Here is a 26202-nt window from a genome sequence, read left to right on the forward strand (position 1 = left end):
TCCCAAGAAGTTTAATTATGCTGAATACAGCTGAACAAATTGTCCTTTATTCATGGACCATGCCCCCACCATTTGATGTCTCACTGTCTTAGGCATTTCATTATTAAGACGAGAGTTAACCTCTCCTTCCAAACTTTCCCATTTATCATTATCATTTTGCTGGTGAACAGATCTCTTCCATCACTCTTAACCGCTCCGATTTTCACACCATCACCAAGTCCTCCTGTTTTTTATTTTAGTGAAGACCTTAGAGACAGCAGCATGATTAATAACAACTTGTTTCTTTAGAAAATGGTAATTTTAGACAAATATAGTATTTTAACAGATTATGCCAGCCAATAAAAGGTAACTGCATTCAGGCAATACCTCAGACTTCTGCTAAGAGCTTGTGTTCACCGTCACCTTAACAGAACACGGAGTCTGCACTTGAGACAAATGCAAGAGTCTTTATGCAGAAACTCCAAAGCACAGGACAGGCCACAACTCACAGGAGGAAGCACATCAGTTCTCAAGCCACAAGACTAAACTTTCTAGTCTTTCTTCAGACATTTCTTCAGTAATTTAGATTAATAAGGTTGCTTCTGTGTAGAAACAGTAGATCGTATTCAGGAATAAGTACTTGAAGAGAGTTACGGAAAAAAAAGTTGTACTGAAAAATAGCAAAGCTTCAAAGCTTACTTTTTCATCTTCTTACCAGAGTGATGTATCATCATTAAAAGGATGGATTATAAAAGAAGAAATCTTGCCTATTCCCAATAAGCCATTCTTGCTTATACAAACACAAATAAACATTTTATTTAACTTTTGTTCTTCTCTGGACAACTACACATAATATCACAAATCAAAGATCCAGATTTCTCCACCACCAGCATCAGGAAAATTTGTCTTCAGATTGAACTGAGTGTCAGATGTCACTCATGCTAAAATTTTAATTAAAAGAAAAAAAATCCTTCAAAATTGATTTCAAGTTCAGCTATTTCAAATAATTTTACTTGGACAGGCAGGGCTAGATACATCTGCTACATGCTAGAACTTGTGCCATCCTTAAATCTTATTTCCTTTTTGTTGCATTTTATATATAAAATTATTATGATCTATACCTGGTATTTGTCCCCAAAAAAAGAAATTCACCAAAGCTTATTAAGTAAATCTAAGCTCTAATGTAAATTATGATGAAATAGTAGCACTTTATATTGCTTTCTAAGCATTGCTAGAAAGCCATAACAAATAATCTAAAATATCAAATTAATCTCAGAAAACAAGGTATTTTTTCACAGAACTTTGGTTCACAAACAGCTTGTCAGCTTAGAATTGTGAATACAAATATTACAAGTAATGTTTCAGCTGTTGTTATAGAGGCTGGTACCTCCACAGTGCTGTTGCTATAGCTCCCCTGCCACTGAGATCGTATCTCTTTATAATAAAAAGGTAAATATACACACGGTGTTGAGATGTACAGATATTCATCTATACACACAGGCAAGCGTAAACATTGCAAACTTCCTCCTCAAAACGCTTTTTGCATTAGTCAAAAGATCAAGAACGATACAGAATCCTGTACTTTTTCCCCTCATGGAACTACACAGACAGCTATTTTTATAGCATACATCTTTAATATTTGTATTCAAGCAGCATAAATCTCTCAGCATCTCTTCAAAACAGAAAAGGTATACTGCAATAGAGAAAGCTTTAAAAACCCCAAATTTTATATCATAAGAATGCTTAAAAAGGGCTGGCCGATCCAACAAAATGAATAGTTTTCCTCCAGCTTGCACTCAAACCCAGATTGGAAGCACCGTATTTTTCATCTCACATGCCTCGTAAAGGCAGCTAATTTCTCAGTCATTCTGAAAAGCATCATGTGTTTACAGACTATTGAAAGGTGGATTCAGAGGAGGGGCAAAAAGATACCCAGAAAAACATAAGCCCTCATTTTCACTAAGCTGCACTGCTTTAGGTCAACTGCCTGCTTCTTCAGGAAAAGGAACCTTTCGGCATTTGTCAGTAGGCTAAAATATCTTGAAATGCTGAAAAGGTGAAACAAAAAACTTTCCCTGTGCTGCCTTCCTATCTGATCTTTTGTCTCATGTGTTCCCCTCAGGGATGTACAAGAAATTTCTCTGCATAATTCATAAGCAACTAGGCGGAAACCAGCTTCTACTTCAGAACAAAAAGTTTGGGTAAGTAGCGGATTGCAGCTGTTTCACTCCGCTCTATCTGGAAGAAAACTGGATTAAAAAGAGAAAGTAATTTTCCTAACATAGTAAGCACAGAATATACGATGTATGTGTAGATGAAGTATCTAAACAACCTTCTGCACTTATAATGGGGAAAGCACCTTTGTACTTAAAGCTACGCATTCCTTTGAGGGCAAGACTGATTCTCTACTTTTCAAAAATCTAAGAAATCACATAGCATGAAGGTAAGCAATCAACATGGAGAATTCAACTTTTAGTTTGGAATTAGACACCAGAATGACTGGTCTTTCCCCTAGACTACAGTATCCAACTCTTCTCTTACCACCTTTATTTCCCAAAGGCACTGATTATTAGGCAGATGCAAATTACTTCTTTTACTGCAGTCTCTGTTAGGACTGAAATAGTCTTATTGCCTGCAGATCCCTTTTATGTCCAAACACATAGAGAAGAGGGAATAAAAAGCCAGAAAAGAGTTTCCAAAGCTATTTTGCCAATAAGAATATAGATCCAAAACTCATAAGCTATGTGTTCCCCGCACCAAGTTACGATTTCACAACACAGTATCCTAAGTTGAGACAAAAGTACTTATGAAGGTGGACTCAAGACTTACCAGCCTCTGCATGCTTTTCACATGAGTAGGACTAATAGATAAGGCCTCTTCATACCATCGTTTGGCTTCATCGATATTTCCACGAAGTTCAGCCACCTGACCTCTCATGTAGAGAACATAGTGCGACATGGGAAAGAGATTAGCCGCTTCCTGGGTACACGCTGTGGCCTCAGCAGGCTTCCCAATTCCTATGTAGACTTCAGCTGTGGAAGGAACGTGAGGACCAATGAACAATTCTTGCATCATCATACCACGACTAGATGTCACATGTGCTGTATTTGTAAATAGTTTCATTCTAAGCATTCTATTTTTAACTGAAGTCTGGAATTTTTTCATTTTAGCAATTTTTTCATTTTAACTTTATTTTTAAGAGGTGAGCATGCCAGAGTATTCCAGTACCATTTAAGAACACAAAACCCAACACAAAAAAAGCACACAGAGATCCTTACAGCAGGTAAGAGAACACAACTAATTACAGGTTCTGAATTTTATGTGTCAGCTGTTACGGAAGCAGTAGCAATTGCTCCAGCTACCACTCACTAAATGGCAAGCCTCATTCTACATTTCCTACTTCAGAGCATTTTAAAAGAAAAATGTTATTTGATATGAAAGGTTTCCTAGTTAAGTTAGCAGAACACATTAAATGCTTATCAGAATGCCGATTTGACAAGATTTGTTTGTATTTCCAAGCACTTTATCTAAGATAGCCTCCAGAAGCTACAAACATTTAACTCTGTAGCTTAAAAAAAAAAAAAGGCACTATATTTGATTTAACATAAATCACTCCTGATGAAAGCAGTTGTGTAGCCTGACACACACTTGTCTAAATCAGATTGACTATATGAGGAAATAAAAGGTTCATTCAGTAAGTGATTAACAACTAACAATAGAAGAAGTATTTGCTTTCAATAGCTCTTATGACACTCTTCAACACCACTATTTTACCACCCTGCTGGATTATCTTAATCTCTTGTTGAAAGAGTGGGAGAAGAGAGGAATAAAGAGTTACTAAATGCAAGAAAAAAGATGTTAAAGTTTCTGAGTTGGGTTATCTATTTCTTTTACGTTGGTATAGACCCTAGAAAAATTGAGCCTCAAAGTAGTTGTAGAATTGCATTCTATTGTATCACACTGTATGAGAGTTTTAAAGATCAAGGTTTAAATCAAAATGCTCCATCAAAACAGCAAAGTGATCTATCGCTGTTCATGACATGCTTCTCGCCGTATAGAACAGGCCACCCATCTTGGTGTAAAGGCTGTCAGATCAGAATCTCACATTACAGGAGTGGATTTGGGGTTATGCCTAACACTCTGAGTGCTTTTAAACGAACTTCCTTCTGAGATAATTGCATCAAACAGATTTAATAGTATTCCTAACTAGTCAACATCAGTACTGCAGTGTACAAGCCTTATCTTACAGGTGACATCTGCTATGAATATTCATAATTATTTTCATCAAAATCAACTTACAACAATGACTAACAAAACCTGGACTTTCAGTAGCAGTTGGTGAGTAAGCACAGTTTAACATTCTTACTCATTTTCTATTTTTCAAACTGATTTCTGTAGGGTTGCTGGAGTAAATTATTTTCTTCCTCTAAGACCTGATCGTATTGATGGGAGAACGGACTTTTTTTTCCCCAGAAGAGCATTATTTTGCTTCTCAGTTGACTCTGATTTCACAGAACACATTCTGTCTAAATAAATAGTACGTCCATGTAGATGTATGAATTAATGCAATATATTTTTAGAAACTTATGAAATGCTTTTTGATGGAAAAATGTCTCATCCACATGAAGAACTAAGATGTGAAACTGCAGATCCAGCGACACTATTTTCCCCCTAACCCTAAAAGAACCACCTCACCTAGTCAGATAAAGAATAGGAAACCTGGAAGACAATGAAGGCATAAACTTTTGAAATCAAAATCTAAATTTGGGAGAAATTAAAGTTTTCTGGGATTTTACTTTTACTAACTGTTGGTAGAAACCAAAGAGCAAGTTGTAGCCATAATTTGAGAGCTGGACATACACCATAAAATATGAATTGTACTGAGAAGTTTTTTTTTCTTAAAACCCTAAAATACTTTTGAAAAGCTTTGGGTACTTCATTCTTGAGTGCTTTTCTGAAAGCTACGTGGTCAATGTTACTATGTGATAAACAAGATTTTAGCGAGTATAAAATACACTATGCCATTTAAATGCTAACCATTCAAGCTCCCCTGGTTTTATCGTGTCTTCTCCAGCATCATTAGGGTTGAAACATCATTTTACATACACACTCCCACACCTGACTTAAGTAGGTGATCTGTTACCACAATAATCCTAGACTTAAAAATAAGCAGAGATTGACTAATTTAACGGACTGCAGTTGAAGTTCTGTATTCCTTGCGGGGAAACAAGTAAGGTAGCGATGGCTTTTAACACTAGGCAATAGAAGCTGCAATACTGCTTATAAATTAGTCTTACGTTACTGTAACAGATACTAAATCTTGCTGTCCTGCTAACTGCAGCAGAGAAACTTGACAGTTATTAACAGACCTTCCTAAAAGTATTAAATTTAAACAAAATAATTCCTTTATGTTGAAAGATATATAGATTTATTTTAAAAATAAAATTTCCTTTTCTCTACCAGAAGTTATGCCACCCCAACAGAGTTGAAAAACTATCGAAGAATGAACAGAAAGTTGAACTTGTGGCTAGATGTAAAGCATGAAAGTTCATTCAAGAAATTTCTGAAACTGAAGGAGAGCTGTTTGTTCTCAGATAATGACTTCAAACTGAATAAAAATGTTAAAAACCAACATGGCAAAATTCAAATAAATCAGTTGTGGAAAACTGACAAGTGCCAGCAGACTTTGAAGGAAAATCTCAGAGAGGAGCAGCAGTTCAAAGAGAAACCAGGTGCCAAGTCTGATGTGCTCTTCTCAATATCTCCACCTAGAGAATGCCGAGAACGCCCTCTGGCTCAAACCTTTCCAATGCTTACACTTGCATTTTACTGAGAAATCAGTCTATTTTCCAACCAAGCCACACAGCAATATTGAGTTCAGTCTTGATGCATTTCTTGAAGGACCATCACAGCCATCGATCATTTAGGGACACGTCTGGTTTTTAATAGCGAGTTACTGAAGAATGGACTAATTGCAAAAATCATTTTGTTTCACATTTAAAATAAGCCTGATTTTCTACCTTTATGCTGTACGCCCAGAAATGAAAGGCTGAAACTGTCCATTAATAAAAACAAGATGAAAAATTAAAAGCCAGTTGCTGTGTGCAAAATCAACTTCTTTGGCCTGAATGCCATGCTCATTTCCACTAACGACAGCTGGAATGACACTGTATATCCATAAAAATAAGCATTTTCTCTCTTTTTCACATCATATATTTTAGTTTGGATTAATATATACCATTAAGTTTTCCATGTATTAGAACTTATTTATGTAACTTTTCCATGTCTCTATAATCTAACAAGAAGAATAACTCTCAATTTTTGTAATTTAAGATTTAAAGCTTGTTAAAGATTCCCCCCCCTTCCTGATCAAACTAAGTAAAACACTGCACAAGCATACAGGGAGTCAAACAGTTAAATGTGGCACAAGTCTCAAAAAGGAAGCAATTTCCCAATAGTAAATCTTCACTTTTATTTAAAGAACATGTGCTGCAAGTAAGGCGTTAAGTAATTTTATCGCTGTTCTCTATGCAAGTAACCCATATATACTGATGAAGATACCTTCCAGAATATCTGCTTTGTATTGTGCTTCTGGAAGAAAACTTTATTTTGAATGTTCCTACTGTAAAGAGCCTTTCTCAAGGCTCAGGGCATTTACTGTAGCAGGACAAGTAGTTGAATAGCAGGATACCTAAACATTCTGAAATGCAGCACAAATCACTAGCTTGAAGTATCGAGAACAGGATCATTCTAAAGTGGAGAGGAAGTAGACTTCTGGTTGCAGTACCGTCTCCAAAGGCAGACAGAAACTCTCTTTCCTCTCTTGCTTTTTTCTTTCGTTGCTCCCCGTACACAAAGAATCAGAGCACTCTTCATACCTCGTGGTGTGTTTCCCCTGGATCTTTAACACTTTGTTCATTCTCCAACCCAACCCTCTCCTACTTCCCACCCATGCTTCTTCCTGCTGGGAATCAAGAATATGGCCTACAGGCCACGCTTGCTGAGACAGACATTGATAAGAATGGAATGCACCAGTACAGGTTGGGGGCTGACCTGCTGGAGAGCAGCTCGGCGGAAAGAGACCTGGGAGTCCTGGTGGACAACAGGATGACCATGAGCCAGCAATGTGCCCTTGTGGCCAAAAAGGCCAATGGCATCCTGGGGTGCATCAAGAAGAGTGTGGCCAGCAGGTTCGAGGGAGGTCATCCTCCCCCTCTACTCTGCCTTGGTGAGGCCGCACCTGGAGTACTGTGTCCAGTTCTGGGCTCACCGGGTCAAGAGGGACAGGGAACTGCTGGAGAGGGTGCAGCAGAGAGCTACCAAGATGATTAGGGGACTGGAACACCTCTCTTATGAAGAAAGACGGAGGGATTTGGGTCTCTTCAGTCTGGAAAAAAGACAGCTGAGGGGGGATCTTATCAATGCTTATAAATACTTAAAGGGTGGGTGTCAGGAGGATGGGGCCAGGCTCTTTTCAGTGGTGCTCAGTGACAGGACAAGAGGTAATGGGCACAAACTTGAGCATAGGAAGTTCCACCTAAACATGAGGAGGAACTTCTTTACTTTGAGGGTGGCAGAGCACTGGCACAGGCTGCCCAGAGAGGTGGTGGAGTCTCCTTCTCTGGAGACATTCAAAACCCGCCTGGACGCGTTCCTGTGCAGCCTGCTCTAGGTGACCCTGCTCTGGCAGGGGGGTTGGACTAGATGATCTCCAGAGGTCCCTTCCAACCCTATGATTCTATGAAAGTGGACTGTGCAGCAGACTGCAGCAGCAGACCACCAACATGGACGCAAACTTAAGTTGCGAACTAAAACAGAATCAGCAAAGGGCGTCTGGACCCCTCCTTTGTGGGCAAAACAGTAGCAGCCACTTGCATGGACTGGATAAGCAGCAACAGGACACGACTAACAAAAATGAAAAAACCCAGAAAATAAGCAGCGGAACAAGCTGTCACAGAAGGCTGAGGAATTATCAGCATTACGGATGCTAAGAGTTACTGTAGATGGCTGTCTGTGATGCTTTATAAATATTTAGAATCAACAATGCCACAATGCAGTGCAGGTGACTACACTATGCCCTGGTGGACCTTGCCTTGTTCTAATCTCTGTTGCTTTCAAGGAGCCCTTCCCCCCCCGCAACAAGGTCACTATTATTAATCACTATCATTGGTCACTCTTTCCAATATTCTAGACTTTTTCTCTAAAACCTTAATTAATAACTGGGAGCCATTGCCTTGTAATGACTTTCACACAATAAAACTGTTAATGCAAAATAGGTAAATTAAAACACTAAGAAATAAACCAGTGTTTTGTTGAATGTAAACACAAAGAAAAAAAATAATTACGTCACTGAAAAATGCTCAAGTCTGAGAGCAGACCAAAACAGAACAATTGCTGACTGATTTCTAAATTACGCCTTTTTGAGGCAAGTATCAATAAAAACAATTGCAATATACATTTTTAAATGTGTAAAAATATACTGGATCATCATTTTATGGTTAAAATTTTATATAACAGCTACTTGTGATATGCCATTTAGCTTGAGGCTTGAAGCAGCATAACAATACTAAATCCACTGAAGATGACTCCACACTTTGAAAAACAGTTCTGGGCCTTTTACATTAATGAAACTAGAAAGAACAGAACTGAATGAGAGGTCATTGTCACAGCTGTAAGGGACAGGTTGCTCAATAGCACTATTACCCCTTTTCCCCCCCAACTATTCAGAGTTATTTATTTTCAATGATAAAGCTTTTCTAGTTGTAGGAACTCTATTCAATAATCTTACAAACACCTTCTTTCAACCAATGGAATTAGGGCATCTAGATTTCCAAATCCTAAGATGCTCAAGATACTTCAGAAACAAAATTATTCATGGATAAGGGAGAGAGTGTTGCCTCTGTTCTACAGAAGATATGACTCCACTGATAACAGCTGCATTATAAAACTACTGCCTTATCTTACATAAACGATCTTACACACAAGCAACTCTGATGTGCTTTTTATTTCTTGACTTGCTTCAGTGACACACACACACCTGGAAAAATGTTTGACCTGATGAGCGATAACAGATTCCAAATGAAACCAATAGATTTTTGCAAAGTCCTTAGGCTAGCAAGAAAGGGAAAGGAAAAGAACAAGAAAGAATTTTACTTTCACAGTACCTGCGTGAAGCCATATTTGAGCCAGAGTCATCCAAGGATGCAGGGGACCTTGTTTAGGGGCACTGCTTTGCAGAGATGAAGCAACCTCAGAGAGTGCTTGCTCCACTCTGGAAGCTGCTATTGATGTGGCATGGACTGAACCTGTAGAAGTAAAAAAAAAAAAAAAATTTACAATCAGAGAAAGAATGAAGGCCATACACATTGCATAAAACATTTAATCGTAACCCTTTTTGTAAGAGGTTTTACCCCAAACTCCTCTAGATTTAATTTACATGTACTGTTCTGGAGAAGTTTTTTGAAATGTAAGGTTAATATTCCTTGTTATGAAAGCTTTTATACCGGTCTGAAAGACTATACAAAACCCACACTATTAAACTTGACACCTCTTTTCTGGATCTTTTTACAATCCAAAAAAAGGTTTGTGATGTTTGTGATGGTATCATACACTGTAATCTTCAGGTTGCTGCATGCACTTTGATGTTAGTAATTGCTATGTCCTTCCATAGAGTGCAATTAGAGGACTATTTTAAGACTAATAACAGTACAAAAAAGGAGAACTAAAATATGCAAGACGATCACAACATACCCCATCCCAAATACACAATTAAACTGCTGAATGTAAACCTTAGCTAATCAAGAAGGCTGAGTTAAAACGCCTTGTGGCAAAAAGGTCCCTTGCATGAAGAACATTCCCTAAGCATAACATGTAAAGGATAATTCTCTTAAAATGAAGCATTTACAAGTGAGATTAGAATCTCATTGGCAAATACTACCCTTTTCAAAGTACTGGAAATGAAACAGCTTCTATGACTAGAGAATAGCTAATGGCAGCACTACTTTGGAAAGCCAATTACTGACAGCATATTTAGTCCTTTTTTTTTTTTTTTTTGTTAAATCAAGACCATGAATATTTTAAACTACACTGCTTCTTGACATCTAAGCTTCATCGTATCTCTAGTTGCTTTATAATTACAAAGTACAAAATCTGAGACTGATGAGGCCTGATTAATAAATAATGGAAGTGAAATATTCCATAGAGGATCAGATGAGAAGTCGTCTAAGCCCATCAGCATATCTATAATGGTCAACACGGCAGGTACCTCAAAAGAAAGCATTGAATCCTGTACAGGTTGAACTGCACCCCACAAGCTCAGCCTCATCACTAGCAGTTAAGAAATAAATGAAACCTTCACTCTCAATATCACAGGTTTTCCAAGAATTTTAACAACAAGGGATTTCCTGCATAAAACATACATTCTTAAGTGTGACAAGATACATCAGACGACCAGAAAAACAGAAGAAATCCCTAGTACACAGATGAGTGGGAAGAGGAAGTTTTTCTGAAAATGTGCGTGTTTCCCTCAACTGAAAGAAACAAGGGAAAAGCAACACAGGACATAATTAACGTTTCATATGTCATCATGAACAAGAAATTGCCTTGAAAATCTGAAACAGTATCTGGCTGTGGAGTTTGCTTTCCTTTACTGGCTGATGAAACAACTCGAACTCCAGCCTGCGAAGTTGAACATTCACTAAAGTTTTTGTGTGTCTTATCTTTAAAGCTTAACTTCTAAAGAAATCTAAAGAAAAGGGAACTCTACGCAAGAAGCATGTGGAGCATATTCCAAGAAAAATACCATAAAGGTACCATAAATAAGCACTAGTCACCAGGAATCCCTTCCTTGTCTGACATCCATTTCTGTAAATGCACGTCACTGCAGCCTGTCCCTTGTTAGCCTTCCAGGGACAAAGAGGGAATGAGTTTCCTCATCTCCCCAGAAGCATTTGTAAAGAAAGGGTGCGATTCACTGACACAAAGGATACCATCTAGTCCCTTACTTCTGAAAAGCAAGTACGCAATTTAGTATTAACAAGGGCCTATATCTTCTACTATGTAAAGCAAGGACTCTGGCCGCTAGCCAGGCCACAAGTAATTTCATATAGAAAGTGTACTGTTAGATTTTAAGCCTCTAGTACTTAACCATAAAGCACATACGGTAATATATTATTAAAACCCTTTGTACATCAATTTCTACATAAAAAAGAACCATGCTGGGATAAAATTCTTGTGAGTTGCTGTGCCACCTATATTGAAGTTAAAATGGGGTAAATAACGAATGCTTCCTATGGTAATTAAGTCCTATCCTGGACTTTATTCTGAGTGGCAGAAAAAAGAAAGAAAAGTTAAAAAATATTTCTAGAAAATTTTTCTCAAAGTGTTGTTATTCAAATTGCTTATATTTTTGGAAGAAGTTATCCCTTAACATATTGCAGCAATTAGTTCTCTGAAGAAAATACACACATATACTAAGTAATAGTCTTCAAGTGTCCTTATTCCAATCAAATTACTAGGAAACAGTTACTTCCTATCTTTCACTACATTTATACAGCTGATATAAAAGCATATTCTAAATTAATAATGAATATTAACAATCCAAAATTCAATGCGGACCAAGTAACTTAACTGTTTTAGAAACTCAGACTGCAGATTATTCAACATAATCAACTAAATTTAAGCTGCCTCTAAACAACACCCCAAATAAGTGGATTCTTGGAGTTTAAGTCTGAAGATCAACGTTAAGCAGCATGCAAAGAATCTTGGTGTAATCTTCTGCAGGGCTGTTTGGAAATCCCTGCCTTTGAAATCCTTCGTGCTTCAGTCTTATTTAAAATGGAGAGAACTTAAGGATGTTGTGGAAACAGCACAAGAACATCAATAATTGGGCTTTTTTGTTTGTGTCTTTAAAAACCCTCCTTGCAGTGGCTATTAAGAGAGATAGTAAGCACAGGGCTGTACTGCTTCCAAAAGGAGGAGGGTACCTCTAGTACAGCCTTGCATATCTAACGAGCACAGCCACTGTAACTTTTATCACACTTTTTACATCTTTATTATTACCTTTTTTCTTTCTTTTTTTTTTTTTTTTTTTTTTTTTTTTTTTTTTAAAATAACAGCAGTCTTTGGCACTGCCCCATCAGGCATTTTCAGGTACATTGCTGTCACGCTGACAGCTCTAACCCATAAACTCCTAAATGCTTCTTTAGTATTGCCACAATTAGCTGCCATCTGACTCATTTCTGGCTCCTTCTGTTAAAACACAATTAGTAAGCTTTCATTTTGCAGACAACTAAAAGTCATTTAAAGACCATTTACAGATCCTGTGTACTAAAAAGCTTTTTCTGACCTTCCTCCAAATTTTATTCTGCTCTTTTCTTATTAGAACTATTTGTTCCTTGTTCTGACCCAGGGGTCCCCAGATTCAGATCTTTATAGTCACATTACAATCATAAAGTGTATAGTAATTTCAGTTACAACTGGTAAAGATACATAGCGGTTTGTGAGAAGCTGCAGGCTAAGAGGGGCTCAGAGTTTGCTTGAGGCCTCACAGAGCCTGTGTAGCCAGTTACTTATTTGGTGGCTCCCTGTTGGTTTTGTCATAAGCTCTGCTCTTTTTCTTTCTTTGGTGTGTGTTCAGTACGCTCAACCAAAAAAACTTTCAGGGTTACAATTCACTCAGTTGTAACTTCCTTCAGATGCTCAGACAGAATAGCAATAATTTCTGGTTTAAAATTTTACTGTATCTTTCACGCCCACAAATATACTGCCTCTTCCCAGACAACTTGTAGACCTGCTGCCATAGCGTGACACTTAAGAATAAACTCCCTCAAAATACTACAAGCAGCAAAGAGTGTTTACTTTGAAATACAAAAGCATGAGGTCTGGAAAAGTAATATAACACCAAAATGGATCCCGGCTACTCGCTTTAATTTGTTTAGTTTTGTTGTGAAGCTTGTTTATACTGAAAAGACGAAGTGCAGAACAGGGACTGTCTTTGCAAGATCTAGAATTCACTACTTAAATTACTTATTAACATCTGGAATCACAATCACATTGCATACTGGAAAGCATGACAGAAGGTCTGAATCATAACAAAATATTTCTAAACCAAGAAGGTATAAACTCCCACTCAAGTTTCCTATAATGACATTTGTCCAGAATTTACAGAGTTTCTACTCACCATACTAACACAGGATCTGCAACAACCTACGGTTATGTCAATATTTCAATTCAATCTCAAATAGAAAACCTACCAACAGCCTGGTACAAACACAATTTAACCAATAACTTATCTCACAGAAACCTTTTTTTTCCAAGTCACACCTACAGTTCAAGTTCTGTGAAAAACCAAAGTGTCCAATTTATTCTCTTCAGGTAAATATTACAGGACAGTCTGCACGAAACCAATCTTTAAGTAGCAAGTATAAGTCACCCTATGTAAATAAGCGTGTCATGACTTCTTCAGGTCTTTCCTTGGTCATTTCCCAATAAATTCTTAACACTGAAGCCTAATGAACTAAGACACGGACTCAGACACGGACTCAGACACGGACTCAGACACGGACTCAGACACGGACTCTATCAGCACTTAGTTGGCGGGCAGGCTTGGAGAAAAACAAAATCCCTTTGCTATGTTCATCAAATTTTCCTTCTGAAAAATGGGTAAAAGAATGGACTGTCATCCTTCATAAAACACGTTCATATTTACTAACTGACAAAGACACTATAACAGGATTTCTTTTTATACCATAAAACAGTGTATTACTAAAAAGTTTCACATTCATCATGTTTTCAATCAATGTTTCAACATTTACGTAAAGAAAAAACTGCTTTAGCAGCAATGCTCATGCAGGAGAAAAGAGAAGTCCCACGACTTTCAACTTCACATGCACACAAAGCTGGCAGTAAGAACGTTAGTGGTGTGACATGCAGAGAACTGTGCTAAACAAAGCAATTGCATGATACAAAGAGGCAGCACCTTCTGCAGGACTGATACATCACCATTTGGTGAGACAGACTGCTAGGTTTAGCAAAAATTAACAATTTTTCCTGTAAAATTAATTGTCCGAGACACCTTTCACAATCACAAATTACAAAGCTAGCTTATCTTTTGGTACGAAACTATGCATGTTAGTAGTCAGGTATGGACAGCACCATTTATAGAGCATCCTCTCAGCTCACTGAAAAAGATTTTCCATGCTTGGTCACTGCCAAACATACTGTTTTATGTATCTTCTTACTTTTCTCTCCTCCACCAAATTGGTCTCCTGTACTATGTCATAAAAAGTAAAGTAATAAATGAAAAACAATCCCATAATTTACTGTTCAAGGCTAAACATACAGCTTTATAACATAACTAGTTAGAGAAAAAGAGCATTATTTCATATCCTGGTCAAAGCAGCAGTTATTTTTATTGATCTATATTCTTCATTCTCTCTTATTTAGCTTATTTAGGTCATTTCAATATTTTAAAGTGTACTCTCTTAAGACATTTGTTCTACAAGCAAAATCTTGTGCCACAAGAGAAAGCAGTAGTTTACTGTGACTCGTGACAGCAGTTGTAACGTTGCATTCTGGACCAACGTACTCCTTAGGAACAGCAGTGTCATAAAATCTTCTCTAATACAACATATTGGCAGCTGGCCATTATGTTATGCAAGACCTTCTTAATATACCTTTATTTGCAGTCCTCTAGAAATGAATACTGCCTCTTTAATTATTAAATGCAAGTGTTAGTTGAGTGCATTCAGATCTCGTAAGATTACAGCCCTTGGGGTGACTGAATGGGCAAAGAGCATCAGCCTTGCTGTACACACTGTCTAACTTCCACTACTGATGGACAAAACATGTATGTTTTGTGGTAAAGGAAAAGGTGATTTAAGTCCTTAAGAAATTAATAGAACTGCACAGTGAATACTACTTACAAACTGAAAAAAGGGAGTAAAAACCATGAAAGTAAGCATCTGATGGATTGCCTTTGAACAGATCAAACCACACATTAAAATCCAAAGTAAGGACAAAAAAATAATTATATATATGTGAAAACCAAGAACTCCAAGAAAGCCAGAGGATTTCTGATAATCTTCAAACTGTAAATCAGGTTTACAGGGTTTCAAAAGACAAAAAAATGAAATAAGAAGATTACTGAAGATCACTGATAAATATTTTCATAGAGCCTTTGCTACACCTCTAAAATCATGTTCCTTTTCAAAAGAAATTGGAAGTAAAGTTAATAATACAAAGTGCCTTTTCTTTCCTTCACAAGAAAAAAACCTGAACTGAGTAAGATACGGAACATGAGATTTTCAGCCCTGGTAACTATACTAACATGCTATAAGCATCCAGGCAAACTTCTACTTACTCAAAGATAGAGCGCTTTAACTTTCATTAATTATTTAAACTATACAAAGGACTTCAATATCTGAGGTTTTTTCATGGTTCCACTACTTCTCATGTATATGGTGGAAGCTCCTTTCCCTGAGGATACAGTAGCTTGGAAATGGTACATAATGGAATCCGTGCTTGGACTTCTGCATTCTTTCAGTTTGCCTTCATTCTTGAGTGGGCTCTTATTAACTTGTAGCTCTGCAAAGAACAAGTCATTTAATGCTAACTGGGATGTACTGTTTATATAGTAGGTCTGAGCAAGTTCAACTGAACAACACCCAAACCTGTAATAGCAATGAATCAGCCATTCAAATGCTTCTAGAAGAAAGTCAAACTTCAACTAGTTAAACTTGGGTAGGGCACAGATTTCCTGGAGCCTAAAGGAAGTGCTTTCCTTAATTTCCAGTTATAGGCTTACATAGGAGCTACTGTTTTCAAAACTCTAGTCTTATGTCAGCTATTTTAAGAAGTGAATTTTTGTAATACTTATTTTCTACATTTTGTTAGGAATTAACACTTTTGACATGATATCAGTTAAAGGCTAGGTGTCAAAAATGAATTTCTTAAGATTGGATTATATTAAACGCAGTGACAAAGACAGCACTATGCATAAAGCTATGAATGAAGGACATTTTAGGAGAAATGAAAAGGAGTTAAAAAGAAATGGCTGGAAAATTACGTTGGTTTTACCCTGCCACCGGAGCTACTCTGGCAGCATTACTGTACAGTTTGTATTCAAGCAACACGGGGAATGATCTTACAGCGTGTTTAAATTGGCATCATTTCAATGAAGAGAACGGCTCTTGACTGGAAACAGCACAATGCTGATTTTCACTGCTCTAGTGCCTTGGAATCATTCCAAGATGCCCTACCTGCAATATGAAAATATACACTGATATTTAGGCAATTTCTTCTTTTGTGTGATTTTTCAGGGAAGGTTTTGGATGCAATTAACTAAGGCTTTCTGAAATTACGCCAATAAAAACTGTGCAGATAAGAAGGAAATTCCATGGAAAGGAGAGTCTTGTTAGGCAACAGATGCCAGCAATGGAAATAATTTACAGCAGTAAATGCTACGAAGCGGTCTTGACCAATAACCTCTTTGACAAAACACCTGTCATTTTTTGTAACAATCATGAGAACGGAGCATTAAATATATCTGTAACTTTACCTCTTTTGGGATCAATAAAAGAGTTCAGTCTGACAAAACTCTTAAAACCCGTTCAGCATTTAGTGAAGTGCATCTAAAAGGCCAGATTTCACTGACGCTCTGTTGAAACTTAAACTGTTTAAACACGGTTTATCAGTTATGAAGATTATCAGAAAAAATACAACAAAAACTAACACGCCCATCAGGAATAGAAAACCAATTTACAGCGAGGAGGTGTACAGGGCTCAGGAACTTGGTCACAGTATGGAGAGGCTGCATGGGGCCAGACAAAGGTATCTGGTTTAGGATGAGGATGAGGAAGATGAGAAGATACAAACAGTTGGAGAGGAGATTCTGTTCTTGAGAGAGAAGATGAGGAAGTATCAGAGGCTAAAAAGCGAAACAAAGAGAATGATAAGGGTGTGGGGGGGCGGGAAAGAAAAAAAGATCCAAGAACAGGGTTTAATGGACTCGTGGATGCCAAAAAATGCAAAGCATTTATTTCACCATTCAGTAAGATGGAAATGGCTTCTACATAAAATAAGTATCACTTCTGAAAGCAACATTAAAAAAAAAACCACCACAAAACCTTTTACTCTTATGTACTCTCCTTCCATACTAAACTAGATTAAAAAGGCAAGTAAAAGATTTTTTTCCCTATGTTCTAATCCATAAATTTGTAAAATATATTTAAGGGAAAATGAAGACCAATGTTTAAAACTCAGCTACTATTGTTTCTTCCTAAGATAAACTCAGTGGACTGCAACCAATATGCAACAAACTGAATAATCTGTTTTTAAAAAAGATTGAATGCAACTTACCTTAACCAAAACAGACAACTGAGTCTCAAGTGATTTGCATATGCATATCTATCTTTGGATAGGAAATGTGCCTGCCGTCCTGTGAGATTTTACTTCAGTGATTGATTCATCAAAACTTTCTTTTTTTCCTCCCTATTTATTTCCTTCATCAATACATACAAATATGGGTGCACACGACTCATGGCAAACCAGCTGAAACAGAGGGCAAACTTCAAGTAGATTTGCCACTATTATTGATCAGGGCATTAGACTTGACAGTCTAGCCTTGTTAGAAATCCACAATGCACTTTTTTTATACTACAAATGTCGCACAAATTTAAACTTGAATCATTTAATCATTTCTGATTATGGGATTGGTAAGAGCGCCGTATAAAACTGTTTTTTAAACTTTTTTTTTTCCCCAAATTTCAACTTCTGCTTAATTGATACATCTGAGAAAAAAAAAAATAAATCTTTTACACCCATTACAGCTAGATATATTTTTTTAAAGGATTTTAAAATTCAAATTGCAAGTGCATAAGACTTCAGATTTGAATTTTAGCTCTCATTTCTTGGTACTCAGATTGGCCAAACTCAGACTAGACAGGCAAAGGGGATTATCATCATAGATGGCACGCAAAGTTAGGAAGAGGAAAGTTTCCAATTGTTCATGTGTATACACACACATAAACACACACACGGCAGCATGATACTGTATAAAGAGGAGGGGAGCAAACATTTCTGTCCTAAGAGGATTTTCCGCAATACCTTTCCCTCATGCTCCTATTTTAACATTTGTTTACTTATTTAAATGTCAAATTCCTTCTGCATTTCTAAACACTGGGGATCCACAGAGTTTGCAATTGAGCTCTTTCAGCCTATAAAGGTCTAACATCTCAACCGTCTATTGTTTCTATCAGCTACCTTTTGCGAAGAATGTTTTTTTTGACTGCCTGCTTAAAGTTTTTTCACCCAAACACTATGAAAAGCTTGACTTCTTTTATTCTTATGGCACCATAACCTTTTAATTTCTGCCAAATTTTTAGATAATTTACTGGATGAAGAATTTTGTCCAAAACTTGGATACGGAGATTTTATATGTATATTACTGTATAGATACAATAGCTAATAAAGCTCTAGTCCTTATCAGAATTTGAGTACTGATATTAAAACAAGGTTTCTTCTGCTAAAATTAACAATTAAAAAACTCCAAACAAACAAAAACCAGCCCCAACCCTGCCAAAAAAAAAACCCAAACCAGAAAAAAAAAGAGACCACCCCCAACCTATCCTCCACAATTACCTTTTATAAGAAAAATAATCAAAAAGGGACCCCATATTTTTAATTTCCCCTCTTGACCTCCTTGACAGCGGAGATTCAGAAAAAAACATAAATTGGAACTTATAGAAAAATCAGAATGTATGCATAGATCCTGTTTTACAACCAAGATATTGGCTGTAGGATTTGAATCTGGGGCAAGCTTCCTGAAAAGCTCACTGTTTTGGATGAGGGTTCATCTTTACTTAAAAGTGTTAAGGGATATGTCTTTAAGATCACCAATTCTTTATGCTCTCAAGTGTGGCATATATAAAATAGGATACCCCAAAGGTGCAGATCAAGAACTATGTGTCCCCATAAGAAGAAACAAACAAAACTCCAAAACTAACCACAAAAAAAACTTCCCCACCCCGCAACAAGCACTTTTTGAAGGCATAAAATAAATTATCTATGACTATCTATATACGTATATGAAACCTTTAAAATCTAGCTGTGTCATTAAAATGAAACAATGAGCTAGATTAAAATACAGAATGGTCTCTATAGAATGATATAATGTTATCTTATCTATTTTAATTATATGAATATAAGACAACAGAAAATTCCACATTAGGAGCAGCAAGCTAAATTATGCCATACTTCAGCCCTTATCGTATTGCAATTCTTTGAAATCCGGAGATCTGATCTTTGCAATCAAAACTGTTTGTCACTATAGCAAGCACAAAACACTTTCTATTTACTTACACGATTTCAAAACTGAGTGAACATTCAGTCCAAATTCAACGTTCAGAAGTCAAATAACTACATTGGATTTTTCTCTACTGCACAATTCTGATATTAAACAAAGAGATACATTACACATTTCAATGTATCTGAATTTATGGGTCAGTGTGTTCTAATTCATAGACTGGCAAACTTTCCCATAAGCTGTTTGTGTCAAAGTGTGATTAAGCAGAATTTCACATCTGAAAGGTGCCAGGAAAAGCATGCTACAGTTTTGAGATGAAACAGAAAACTCTCAATATTTAGAATGCAAGTAACATGCTGTAAAAGTTTTTGGAACTAGCATCATCATGATAATTCCTTCTTTAATTTTCACAAAATGCACGGCTCACCTGCTTTTTGGTTATATGACTTTTAAGGCATATCAATTTGCATTGTGATAACTGAACACATTAAAATAGGCAAATTACATATTGTAAATATTTACTGACATGTAACAATCTTAGCTTTTATATAGTGCACCTCAGCATCATAATTTTTAGTATGTATATAAAAATATCACAGTATATATCATTTGTAATAAATAAATTTTGCTTATGTCAAAGCTATGTCTACAGTAAGCCAACTCACCCATGTAATTATATTTTAATATATATTAGAGATTTTAATTAATTAGCAATGTCGTCTTCAGGTTTTTTAGGTTAAAAGTTTTCTGAAATTTTTCTGATTTAGCTTTTAAAAAGAAAACATGCAAATACCAAATAGACAGAAAAGCACAGGACTTTGGCAAATAGGCATGTTCAGCATACTAATTTTTAGCCCTTGCATAAGAAAATACCACTAAGCTCCGTAAGATCCGTACTATAGGTATTTTAATTTACAGAGGACGTGGTCAGCAAGTACTTCATGAGTAAAAAAGAAAAAAGCTTATATTGCACAGTCTATTTCCACTTACATGACAATAATGAAAATATGATTTCATTTTGCAAAATAAAAAAAAAACAACCCTAATGCAAAAATCTAGCTATGGCCAGACCATTTTACCTATTTTATTGTTCAAATGCAGTTCTTACCTGTTTCGGGATCGCTGAAATCCGGTAATGTAATTGTATTAAGCTGTCGTCTATCAGCGATAGCTCTGTCTAACAGGCTGCTCCCACGTCCAGAATCACTGTAATGAAGTACAGAAATTGTAAGCTATTAAAATATAAAATTATATACTGAGATACAAGTTGCACGCTGCCCTCCTCCCACGAAAGTTCTTACTATAAAAGTTCTTGCTATGAACAGATTTAGTACCGAGCACCACTAACCACTCACAGTGCGTTAAGCCAGCTGCATTACAACAGAAGTAAGCTGAGCAAAACTAAATCCATATTTACTTCAGCAATTCTGTTTTCATAATTAATACAACCATGAAGGGAATACAGGCTTTTAATTTGATTCATAGCTAAAAGCTTTACAGAAAGGATTTATTGTACCTTAAACTTTTATATAACACGAGGTACAGCTCTCTCAGTAAGCTGAAATGGCAGATGTAAGTTTGAAAATCCACACTTTCCCAGGCTGAAGAGAAACACTGAACTCAGGACGTCTAATTTTAGGTAAAGGTGTTCTAAAGATGGCATAACTACATTTCACGTAAAAAGGCATCACTTATCACTTTTACCTCTAGAGGTTTGGGGTTTGGTTTGTTGTTTTTTTTTTTTGAGGGGGTGGGTTGTTTGGTTTTTTGCAGGGTGTTGGGGTTTTTTGCTTTCATACACACACATATACATATTATCTGCCTAATGTTGAATTTGATACTAACAGTGCAATAAGAACATTCTGAACACTTCCAACACTTCAGGAGCCTAGGCAGTAGCAGTGGTTTTCACTGATTGTTCATGTGGACAAATGCAGTTAATTTCTACGTCAGTTGTAACTCAGTATCCGTCCCTCAGGCTTCTTGTTGATGTACTTGATGGAAAACCAATTGCTTCCAGAACTACTACTGAAGATTCAGCAGAAGAACAGGCACTGAAGAACTAAGCGCTCTTTCTCCTTAAGGTGAGGCGAGTATTGAGACAACACTGACAGAACAGAGTGAGGAAGCACATACGGGCACTCCTTCTTTAACATTCTATGGTAAGAGAATGGTAATTCTATGGTAATTCAGTAATTTCATTTTTAGGATTGTAAATGTGGTACTATTCACTATCAATTAATACTTTTTTTAAAAGCCTCATTTAAAAAAAAGCACCCCACAAACTTAAAAATAATTAAACTTTAAAGCAATTGGGCTGTTAGCCCAACTTAGCAGAGTGCACTTGTTTGTCTGATTCTCATCAAAGAGAAAAAACTGTTCAAAATTCCTATCTTAAAGTAAAGCCTCAGGGACTGTAATGTAAACTCTAAGACTGGAATTCAGTACATCTTTCCATTTGCCTTAATTTTGAAAACCCCACCTTCCAAATTTGAACTAAGAGAAGGGCAAGAAGCCTTTCAGCATCTCTTTATAGTTGCACACTTCAAAAAACAGTGAAACAACTTCCTCTCTTTGTACAGCTGTTACTAAAAATGGTATAAATAAAATTTTGCATTACCCGAACGTTATTGCATGACTGATTTCCTTACAAAATGATGCCATTATAGAAATCCACAGGAAACAGAAGGGAACTTTCTGGGACACACACTATCGGCTATAGTTGTTACATCAGTTGGTGCATATTTTCTGGTAACCGTTCTATTAATTACTTCCTCAATCCACAAGCACTGACGTGCCAAGTGTTGCTGACAAGGAGAGCCAGGCTTAGCATAAGTATCTTCTAAGCACCGGCGTTGTTGTTTGTTCTGTTTTCCTAATGAAAACTAAGAACTGGAAAAGAACTGAGCTGTTTTTTAATGATATTCAAGCAGCAGGTTGAAGACAAACATTTAAAGCTTCCAAGCCTTGCACCACAAAATAAGTTTTAAATTCATATTAACCATCTCGTGAGGAAGATGTTTGTATGCTGATTAAAGACAAAAGAAAATAGTTTTAAATTACCTGAACAAAGGGAAGGCAGTGTTGCATTTAGCCCTTACTTTGTGTGGCATATCTAGTTATACATAATTTATTTTCATTATTAAAAGATTATTGAGGACACTGAACCCAAGTTTACTCCACAAAATCTGATTAATTGCAAGAAGAAATATTTAACGTAAAACACAGCTTACAAAAAGTGAGTTCTTATCTCATTGGGAAAATGATACATCAAAATTGCTTCTCAGTCTAAATCAGAATAGAAAAAGATGTTTCAAATAAGCATAAAGGATATTTAAATCTTTGAAAAACAACATTCTAAAAAAGTTTCAAATTATTAAAAGATCTTTGATTATTGTCTTAAAGAACTATTAAAAGAAAGCTTCAGTTATTTCCAGTGGGACACATACTTTTCAAACAGTGCTTTTTAACAAAATTAAGTGTGTTAAAATTACAGAGGTTGGAAAATTTAAGTTTTCACAACAATCCTGCATCATCATTCTTCACTACATCTGGAGTACAGCTGGGTGAACAAAACTTCCCGGTCATATTTCGGGCCTGAGTGATAATCGTTATTCCAGTCAGGCAGATCTGGATGACCGTGATAAAATATGAAGGTATTCAGTCTGTAAATGTCACACGGGCCACCCAAAGAAAGGTTACAGCTTGGTATCCATATTCACTGTTTGATATAACTCTGAATATGTGGTTCGTGAAACCTGTCCCCTTCCATCATGACACTTATCCACAACTCCTGTCTATTCCATTCCTAATTTGATTTTAATTTATTACCATAAACCAGAACTTCAAGAAAAGCTTTAAATGTCAAGATAAAAAGCAGTAAAAGCTATTGGATGCAAAGTAGTCCGTGTTAATTTTTCCACTTAGGTGTTCTTGAAGGAGAACAGTGACCTGAGAGTCAGCAAACATTGCTGTTCGAAGCTGACACAACCAAGAGTAAGTTTGCACAGTCACTGCTGATGTCTGAAGGAAGCATTACTTAATGTGTATTAATCATGGCACAGTAGCTCTTAGCACAACAACAACAAAGTAAAGACAAACCATGATTAGGGCCCTGTTCTGTGCAGAGAATGTAACAGCAGAGACAGAAGGTGAAAAGTTGTGCTGGAGTACACACAAAGCTTGACTGAAATTAATCTTAAATAGAAATTGTAACTATTCTGCACAGCACAGCATCCTGACAGTAAACTCTTAACCTCCCTCCCCACATGCACAGCCAGCCAATTAAAATAAACCATCACCCACTAAATTAGAAGAGGAATTCTCTCACAGGTCCCTGCTGCTAGTTCAATGAGTACGAGTTGAAAATAATTCATCTCAAATGTTCCTGGTTGCTGATGTACTTGCCTTCTATAATCCCTGAGCCCTGCTCCACAGCACAGTATCGGAGTCTCTCTCCATGTGCTGTGACTGACTCGGGTTCCTTCTCAGACTTTTCTTGCCACGCTTTCCAAACTTTCCGGCTCTGAACTGCTCACTAGCTCACTAAGGAGAGAATCAATTTTCCTTCTTTGGCCATTATGCCAACTCTTTCAACCTTCTCTAAAGAGATGCATGTGTTTACATAACCGAGATCAAACAAAGAGCAAAAGCTGACCGATAACGTTCACCACGCTGCTATACAAGTATCTGATGCCACCTGGTACAAAGCTCTTCTGCTGCAGTAGCTCTTCTCCAGAAAACGTCAACCCTTCAAACAACCAGATAGCAGGAAATTCTGCGTGTCCTCCTCTCCAGGTACTTGATCAATATGTTGATTAGTACCAGCATGGATTTCTGCAAAGTGGCCTTCCCGTTTAATTTCACAGCTTATCTAAATATACATGGCAAAAGACCTTCTCAGGAGCATTTTGGAAACACAAATAGGATTATATCAAATTATTCAAACACTTGCTAATGCCTTTGAAGAACATAAATAGGTTCATAAGTAAGACCTCCCTTTAAAAAAAAGCCATGCTGACTTTGCAAGCACATCATATTTATCCATGTGACCTCTGATGTTTCTATAGTCTTAATTGTCTAGTCCTCCTTCATTTTATTTAGTGAAAGTCCTTGAACTAAGTTTCCACTACAGTAATCTCTCCGCTAGCCAATATAAAAGGTTCTATAACCCAGAACAGGGAAAAAAGTCAAGACAATACCAGTACATTGAGCTCCATCAAGGAGAATGGCAGAGTTACCCAATCTCTGTGATCAGTCCTCATCGCTGCAGAGTTCTTTAGCTTTGGTGTACTTCACAGAACTGCGGGTAGCTTCTGTGTGTCCATCAACTGGTATCTTTGCACTTCAGTCTCCAGATTCCCAGAGGATGAGTTTGTTCATACGAAATACCAGACCAGGTAAAAGCAGGACTGCTGACCTAATATTGCTATAAAAGGCTACTGAGCAAGGTACTGCGCAGCCTAGAATTCTATAGCATCTTACCTTGGGTTAGTGAGATTATAGCAGGATTTCCAAATCTGGAGCATGTGTTTACATGTAAGGAGTGCTTCATCAGGGCCTCTGCACAGGGACTCCAATTTGACTTTTGTAAACAGTAATCTAGTGAAAAGGGAAAGGAAAATAAAAAACAAAAGAGATTCCAATTCAAGCAAACCGTTTTTAAAGATAGCCAACTTCAACACCAAACTGGAGAAAACATAACTTCAAAGACATTGCTAATTTAAATAATTGTTTCATGAAGTAATTACAATGAAGTCAAATATCTAACGTCAAAATAATGGTGCTTTTACAAGATGACCTTTTCAACTGGACAGAAACAATAGTTGTCAGGATTTTTAAAGTTTTTTTTAAAAAAAGTTAAGCAAGACAATATAGCTTAGTGAAATTACCATGACGACTAAAAACAGTACTTCACACATCGAAGAGAAGAGACATCTTCACTAAAGAAAATCTTTCCCACTTTTATGAGAAAGAAAAGTATTTTCCATTAACTGGCTCAGATGATAGTTGTCTAACATGTAACTCACAAAAGAAAACAATTCGGTACTCATGCAACTTACTCCCCTATACCATCAACTTCTATTACAGGAAATGGAAGAGGCTACGCTGAAAAAGAAACCACTAGACCAGACAGATTCATGGGAGGTGGTCGGCACTGGTAAGGTCAACAAGAAAATGTGGCTCCACTCCATATTATGTTGCCATCAGCAGGTATTAAAAGTGATGTTTGACTTGAATATTGAACACTTGGAACATGTACAAGTGACAACCTGAAGAAAGGCATCAGTCATCAAATACGCAGCAAGCTATTCATAATGGAAGCAAATACGTTTGTCACTAGAAATTAATTCTGATTGCAAAGTTGATGTTTCTAATGGCAGCAAGACAAATAAAGCACATAGCCTCATAAGATGATGACTGCGTATTGCTTTTACATTCCATGTATCAGTAGAAGGTTCTCCACAGAGATTAACTTTAGACACCTTCCTGGATAATTAAAGACTATAAAGGCAATATGACAATAAAGGTGCTAGTCAATTGGTATGCACATTTATAGGAGTCACAGCATCTGGGAGCAGATAATACGCTGGGGAAATTACTAATTTAAAAGCAATTTTAAATAAATTGCAAGATAAAAGAGCACAAAGGAGGAGGAGAGGATACATATAAAACTGCTAGCCTACTTTCTGTTTTTAAACCCAGGTGTGTTTTGGCATTTTATTCCAGTGCAACCTTAATCATCTTAAGTGAAAAATTTATATGATTGGTCATATGGTTTGTGTGGGAAGGCTGAGAAGGGTGTAGAAAGTGGGCATGTGTGAAAGCTCAGAACTTTCTTATCCCAAATACAAACTTCGAGGCTGCTAATCGTAACTGCAAACTGCCAGAGGGTTTTCTCAAGAATAAGAAATGACATG

At 36.8% G+C, this 26202-nt stretch overlaps 1 protein-coding gene across 5 annotated transcripts in view; it reads right to left on the bottom strand.

Moving 5' to 3' along the window:
* TTC7B (tetratricopeptide repeat domain 7B) overlaps positions 1-26202 on the bottom strand; it is a 152353-nt gene that overhangs the window by 30333 nt on the left and 95818 nt on the right. For 3 of the 5 annotated variants that reach the window (XM_074585500.1, XM_074585503.1, XM_074585505.1), the window contains 6 exons: positions 24767-24883; positions 20391-20488; positions 16742-16906; positions 14904-14954; positions 9144-9284; positions 2809-3011 (listed from right to left, as the gene is read on the bottom strand). In XM_074585500.1, the coding sequence (XP_074441601.1) occupies positions 2809-3011; positions 9144-9284; positions 14904-14954; positions 16742-16906; positions 20391-20488; positions 24767-24883 (775 nt within the window). The remainder of the gene's footprint in view (positions 1-2808; positions 3012-9143; positions 9285-14903; positions 14955-16741; positions 16907-20390; positions 20489-24766; positions 24884-26202) is intronic. The other 2 variants (XM_074585501.1, XM_074585502.1) reach the window with 2 other exon arrangements.

The sequence above is a fragment of the Larus michahellis genome, chromosome 4, assembly GCF_964199755.1.
Source record: "Larus michahellis chromosome 4, bLarMic1.1, whole genome shotgun sequence".
In the NCBI taxonomy this organism is placed as follows: Eukaryota; Metazoa; Chordata; class Aves; order Charadriiformes; family Laridae; genus Larus; species Larus michahellis.